Source organism: Limulus polyphemus, unplaced genomic scaffold (assembly GCF_000517525.1).
Source record: "Limulus polyphemus unplaced genomic scaffold, Limulus_polyphemus-2.1.2 Scaffold4026, whole genome shotgun sequence".
Classification (NCBI taxonomy): Eukaryota; Metazoa; Arthropoda; class Merostomata; order Xiphosura; family Limulidae; genus Limulus; species Limulus polyphemus.
Window position 1 is genome coordinate 24189 of NW_013669636.1, and position 7550 is coordinate 31738.

At 32.1% G+C, this 7550-nt stretch overlaps 1 protein-coding gene across 1 annotated transcript in view; it reads left to right on the forward strand.

The window, feature by feature from the left end:
- The window catches only part of LOC106470472 (glutamate-gated chloride channel-like), a gene marked incomplete at its 5' end in the record, with an annotated part of 11003 nt that extends 3453 nt beyond the window's left edge, over positions 1–7550 (forward strand). The window contains 4 exons of the mRNA XM_013931032.2: positions 2311–2393; positions 4654–4788; positions 5839–6257; positions 7251–7550. Of these exons, the coding sequence (XP_013786486.1) occupies positions 2311–2393; positions 4654–4788; positions 5839–6257; positions 7251–7478 (865 nt within the window). The remainder of the gene's footprint in view (positions 1–2310; positions 2394–4653; positions 4789–5838; positions 6258–7250) is intronic.

Consider the following 7550-nt stretch of genomic DNA (forward strand, 5'->3'; position numbering starts at 1 on the left):
TTTCATCGTGTATGTTAGCAACATGTCCCCTAAAAGATCCAAATAAACCTTATTCCTTTCATCGTGTATGTTAGCAACATGTCCCTAAAAGATCCAAATAAACGATATTCCTTTCATCGTGTATGTTAGCAGCATGTCTCTAAAAGATCCAAATAAACGATATTCCTTTCATCGTGTATGTTAGCAACATGTCTCTAAAAGATCCAAATCAAGAATATTCCTTTCATCGTGTATGTTAGCAACATGTCCCTAAAAGATCCAAATAAACGATATTCCTTTCATCGTGTATGTTAGCAGCATGTCTCTAAAAGATCCAAATCAAGAATATTCCTTTCATCGTGTATGTTAGTAACATGTCTCTAAAAGATCAAAATCAAGGATATTCCTTTCATCATGTATGTTAGCAACATGTCCCTAAAAGATCCAAATCAAGGATATTCCTTTCATCATGTATGTTAGCAACATGTCTCTATTCCTCACAATTTACCGATGATTTTGCAGTCTGGAAAAGTGCGCACACACGAACAAAAACAAAAGATCCACCTAAACTATATATGAATGGAACACTTCTCCAGACAACAACTTCAGCCAAATTTCACAATAACAAAAGATCCACCTAAACTATATATGAATGGAACATTTCTCCAGGCAACAACTTCAGCCAAATTTCTAGGATTAACCTATGATTCTAAGTTAACGTGGGTTAACCACATAAATAATATTCTCAAAAAAGTTTGGCAACACATAAGTTATGGTAGGAGTCTAACGGGTAAAAACTACGAAACCACAGCAGACAACATAATCAAAATTTACAAACATACATGAGACCAATAATTGAATGTGAATGTCCAGCATGGATAGATATAGCATCAAAACATATTAACAAATTACAAACAATATAAAACTCATTTACTAACTACAGAACACAAAGTACCCAGAACCACTTCATCAGAATTTATGCATAAATATGCAAACACTCTCCCATACACTCCTACATAATTCGTTAAATTATTTTACGCAAAACTGGCATAAAACTGACCTACTATGTGAATTAGATCGTTACGACATACATGATGAAGATAGGTCTATATATCTCTCATCTATTAATATGTAGATTAGAAATATACACTTAATAAGGCAATTAATTGATAGAGACACGTAAATAGATACAAATATAAACTGGCAAGTACACAATACATACAAGCATGTATAGTTAGAGACACGTAAATAGATACAAATACAGACTGGCAAGTACACAATACATACAAGCATGTATAGTTAGAGACACGTAACTCGATACAAATATAAACTGGCAAGTACACAATACATACAAGCATGTATAGTTAGAGACACGTAAATAAATACAAATATAGACTGGCAAGTACACAATACATACAAGCATGTATAGTTAGAGACAAGAGTAGTAGGCAGACAGATAAATAAATAAGTAAATAGAAAGAAAGACAGAAGACAGAAATAGAGAGATAGAAATCCAAAAAATATATAATGAGAGATATTTTTCTACCATTTTCTGAATCTTTTCTTATCTTGATATTTATCTGTGGAACCTATATCACACCCGAGTAACTATCTATTTACTATCAATCTATATGTGTAGCTGCCGACTTCATTATTGTAATACCTTGGTAAAAAAAAAGAAAATTCTTTACTCTCTCACTCAGTAGCTTGTTGGTGTGTTTTACAGACAATGTTTCTTTGTTACTTTTGGTGTGTTTTACAGATGTTTCTTTGTCAATTACTTGTTGGTGTGTTTTACAGACAATGTCTCTTTGTCTGTTACTTTTGGTGTGTTTTACAGATGTTTATTTGTCAATTACTTGTTGATGTGTTTTACAGACAATGTTTCTTTGTCAATTACTTGTTGATGTGTTTTACAGACAATGTTTTTTGTCAGTTACTTGTTAATATGTTTTACGGATAATGTTTCTTTGTTAACTACTTGTTAGTGTGTTTTACAAATGTTTCTTTGTCAGATACTTGTTGGTGTGTTTTACAGATAATGTTTCTTTGTCAGCTATTTGTTAGTATGTTTTACAGATGTTTCTTTGTCAATTAATTGTTAGTGTATTTTACAAATGTTTCTTTGTCAGCTATTTGTTAGTGTGTTTTACAAATGTTTCTTTGTCAGTTACTTGTTAGTATGTTTTACAAATGTTTCTGTTAGCTATTTGTTAATGTGTTTTACAGATAATGTTTTTTTGTCAATTACTTGTTGGTGTGTTTTACAGATAATGTTTCTTTGTCAGTTTTTTAATAGCATGATTTAAAAACAGAAACTTTTTTTGTCAGGATATCTTTGGTATTGGCCTGTCCTATGGACCTCAAATACTATCCCTTGGATAAGCAGACCTGTTCTATAGTTATGGCCAGCTGTAAGTTTTCATTTTTCAAATATTACAGTGTTATTACTAGTATATTTTCTGTTGTTAATAGAATTAATTACATAGAGCTAAAATTTTATATATATTGATATAGAAAAGGTGTATGTATGTTTTAATATATCTTTAGTACACGCTTTCTTCTCTAATAACTTATGTTTCGATTCATTTGTTTCTAGAAACTAATAGGTAAGATAACTAAAGCGATTGAAGTTTTAATTATTAATCAAACTATATCTCCTGTTATTTCTGTTTCCTATAGTAGTGTTATCTTTGTTTTTATCACAACAGTAACCAAATAAAACTTTCTAAATAATTCAAACCTATGTATTTTAGTTTTCTCTACAAAAAGTAGTTTCACGTGAAATATTTTAATATCGTTCACTCGGTAAAGTAGATGCGCATAACGTACTCTAAACGTTTCCACATTGTTAGTTAACGTTGTTTTATATTAAATACATTAAAATTTTCACTAATTAAAGCTGTTTTACCACAAGTATTTGAAAGTTTTCCTCAGGTAAGGTAGTCTCACCTCAATATTTTATTAGATAAGACATTTCTACGTTACGTATTCTAATATTTTCACTAGATAAAACACTTCTACGTTAATTGTTCTAATGTATTCACTAGATAAAACACTTCTACGTTAAGTGTTCTAATATTTTCACTAGATAAAACACTCCTACGTTAAGTGTTCTAATATTTTCACTAGAAACATTCCTACGTTAAGTGTTCTAATATTTTCACTAGATAAAACACTCCTACGTTAAGTGTTCTAATATTTTCACTAGATAAAACACTCCTACGTTAAGTGTTCTAATATTTTCACTAGATAAAACACTCCTACGTTAAGTATTCTAATATTTTCACTAGATAAAACACTTCTACGTTAATTGTTCTAATGTATTCACTAGATAAAACACTTCTACGTTAAGTGTCCTAATATTTTCACTAGATAAAACACTCCTACTTTAAGTATTCTAATGTATTTACTAGACAAAACACTTCTACGTTAATTGTTCTAATATTTTCGCTATATATGTAACACTTCTACGTTAAGTGTTCTAATATTTTCCCCAGATAAAACACTTCTACATTAAATGTTCTAATATCTTCACTGGATAAAACACTTCTACGGTAAATGTTCTAATATTTTCGCTAGATAAAACACTTCTACGTTAAATGTTCTAATATTTTCACTGGATAAAACACTCCTACGTTAAGTGTTCTAATATTTTCACTAGATAAAACACTTCTACGTTAATTGTTCTAATATTTTCGCTAGATAAAATACTTCTACGTTAAATGTTCTAATATTTTCACTGGATAAAACACTTCTACGTTAAATGTTCTAATATTTTCACTGGATAAAACACTTCTACGTTAAATGTTCTAATATTTTCACTAGATAAAATACTTCTACGTTAAGTGTTCTAATATTTGTCCTCGGATATTTCAAATTTTCATTTGTTCACTTCAACCTGTAAGCTAAGATTCTTATTATTACAGAATATTTCTATCAGTGTATTTTACAGGTAGATTATAAGGTATATTTACTTAAAACCGCCCTCCAGTGGGTCAGCGGCAAGTCTGCTGGTCTATAACGCTAAAAGAACCTTCGATATTCGTGGTGGACACAGCACAGATAGCCTTTGGTGTAGCTCTGAGCTTAACAATAAGCAAACAATATTTACAGCCAAAACTTGCAATATTTCAAATCAAATATTTTAACTTGAAAAATGGCTTTTTCTGTTGCTATTCTTTGTACATTTAACCGAAATTGAGGGCGTATTCATTAACTAGAGCCTTTTGGTTTCTTAGCGACAAACTTGAGAGTTTCTAACGCTAAGATTTTCGGTTCGATCCCTGCGCCGGACACACCGTAAATAATTTATTATTCGGCTGGATTCTGTTATGTAGATAATTGAATCAGAAAATTATTTCTGCTGTATTTCTTCTTTACATGCACATCCTCTTTTCATTCGTTTATTTTCAATAAACGTAATTAAATCAATAAATCGTAAGATTATTCGTGATGTATTTACTCTACATGCTACATCTTTTTATATTATTTCCTCTAGTTGTAGTCTTCGACTTTCATATTGTTCTTGGTTTATTTCTTTTATACAGTGCGGCAATCTTCCCTTTTCCATTGGATTATTTCCTCTAATTGTATCCATAAGTTTTCAAGTCATTCTTGGTGTATTTCCTCTACATCAACCCTCCTCTTTTGCTTTTGAATTATTTCCATTAGATGGATATACCACAGAAGATCTTACGTTTGAATGGAAAGAAGGAGATCCTGTCCAGGTCTCGAAAAACATTCACCTTCCTCGCTTTACTCTGGAAAAATACCTAACTGATTACTGTACCAGTAAAACTAACACAGGTACGTGCCGTGAAAACAATTCTAACACTAACACACAGGTACCTGTAGTAACACACTAGTAAAACTAACACAGGTACGTGCCGTGAAAACAATTCTAACACTAACACACAGGTACCTGTTATAACACACTAGTAAAACTAACACAGGTTCGTGCCGTGAAAACAATTCTACCACTAACACATAGGTACCTGTTATAACACACTAGTAAAACTAACACAGGTACGTGCCGTGAAACAATTCTACCACTAACACACAGGTACCTGTTATAACACACTAGTAAAACTAACACAGGTACGTGCCGTGAAAACAATTCTACCACTAACACACAGGTACCTGTTGTAACACACAAGTAAAACTAACACAGGTACGTGCCGTGAAAACAATTCTACCACTAACACTAACACACAGGTACCTGTTATAACACACTAGTAAAACTAACACAGCTACGTGCTTTAAACCTATTGTGTAAATATAAGTAAACTTTGACACGTTGTAATACTACTGAACCAGTTAAACTAACACAACTACGTGCTATAAAACTGCTCTACCAGTAAAACTAATCCCGATACGTGGTGTAAAATTTGAAATACCACCCAACAGACTGACCTATGTTTATTGTTATTCCTGTATCTTCGTTATGTCGATTGTGAGTTGTGTTATGTAATTATTATTAAAGTATTTACATGGACCAGAACTCAAAATTAACCAGCTAATTAAATATATCCTTCTTACCTGTAATGATTAGAATAATTTGATTCGTCACTTGGGAACAGTAATCCCTAATTTTAGTTTGGGTTGAGCTTAGTTTAGTTGTTAAAAGTTTCATGCTGACTGTATGTTTTTCCATTAACAGATTAAAGACTTTAATGTTCATAGAAAATAATGCAGACTAATTATTTGTCCTCCGTTGTTATTCCTACACGTTCATTCACTTTATTAAAATTAAATTAAATAAAAAAACAACTATGAGGTCAATATTTTTATCTGGCTTACAAACTTTATGATATATTAATTGTTTTTGTTTGTTTTGTGTTTGGTATTTCTTGACAGGTGAATATAGTTGCTTGAAGGTGGATTTAGTTTTCAAAAGACAATTCAGCTATTACCTGATCCAGATATACATTCCTTGCTGTATGCTGGTCATTGTATCGTGGGTTTCCTTTTGGTTAGACCAAAATGCAATCCCAGCTCGTGTTTCCCTCGGAGTCACCACTCTGCTCACTATGGCGACACAAACTTCTGGTATCAATGCATCACTTCCTCCTGTCTCCTACACCAAAGCTATTGATGTGTGGACCGGTGTATGTCTCACCTTTGTATTTGGTGCCCTTCTGGAGTTCGCCCTTGTGAACTACGCTTCCAGGAGTCAGCTTCGCCAGGCCCCCAAAGCTCAGCGAAAGTGGGATGTTGAACATTCTATTGGACTGGAGCCTGATCATCTCGAGGATGGAGCCACTACTTTTGCCATGGTGTGGTCTAAGCATCTAAACTTAACATTTTCAATGTTTTTATTATGGCTAACATTCAGTCATGTGTTGGTTTTAAGAGTTTCATGTTTTCCACATTCTCTATGTTCTGTTTCAAGTCTACGTTGTCGTTCGATCCATTTTTCTTTATAATTAGCTTGCTTCAAGTTTATTATTTTTATTATAATACCAGTTTTATATTTTCTTTAATCATTAAATTCTATAAAATTTAAGTTTCATCGTATTTTAATAATTATTTGTATATTTTTCACATTTTAAATTAATTATTAGATATTTCTATTTTAAGTTTTTTATTTGTTCAATTATTTAGTTACTGTGTCTTAGAATTCCTTAATTTTCAAGTTAACTTTTTCAGACTTTAAAATTAAATAGGCCCGGCATGGCCAGGTGGTTAAGGTGCTCGACTGGCAATCTGAGGGTCGCGGGTTCTAATCCCCATCACACCAAACATGCTCGCCCTTTCAGCCGTGGGGCGTTATAATATGACGATCAATCCCACTGTTCGTTGGTAAAAGAGTAGCCCAAGAGTTCCCTCTAGTCTTACACTGCTAAATTAGGGATGGCTAGCGCAGACGTAGCTTTGCGCGCGAAATTCAAAACAAACAAAATTAAATATTTATTTTCAAGTTTTTTTTTTTAATTATATATTTATTATATCTTAGAATTCTCGTAATTATCATATTATATCTTTCAGTTTTTAAATTCATGTTCAGTTCTTCTCCTTAAGTTTTTACTTCTTTAGTTATTATGTATTATTTCTTTCAACTTTCTTTATTTGTTTGGTGTTCGGTTTTCTTTAATAGTTTTAAAGTTATATTTCTATATTAATATGTTTTGAAATATGTCTTTTGTTGTTCTATTTTAGATTTGAAGATTTCTGTTTCACTTTATATAGTTATTTGGATCTTTTATCAGTTTTTAAATTAGCTTTCAAGTATCTTCTATTTGACTTAATATGTGTCTTGAATTTTTCAGAAGCCATTAGTACATCATCGTGGCGGTGTTCACAATGAAAAACTACGTCACTGTGAGGTTCACATGCAGACGTCTAAAAGCATCAACCCATTAAAGGATTGGCTCAACAAATTTCCAACTCGCTCAAAGCGAATTGACGTCATGTCCCGGATCTTATTTCCTTTGATGTTCGCACTTTTCAATCTAGTGTACTGGTCTACTTATCTTCTGCGCCATGAAGAAATGTAAGAAACTTGATTGACGTCATGTCCCGGATCTTATTTCCGTTGATGTTAGTACTCTTCAATCTAGTGTACTGAT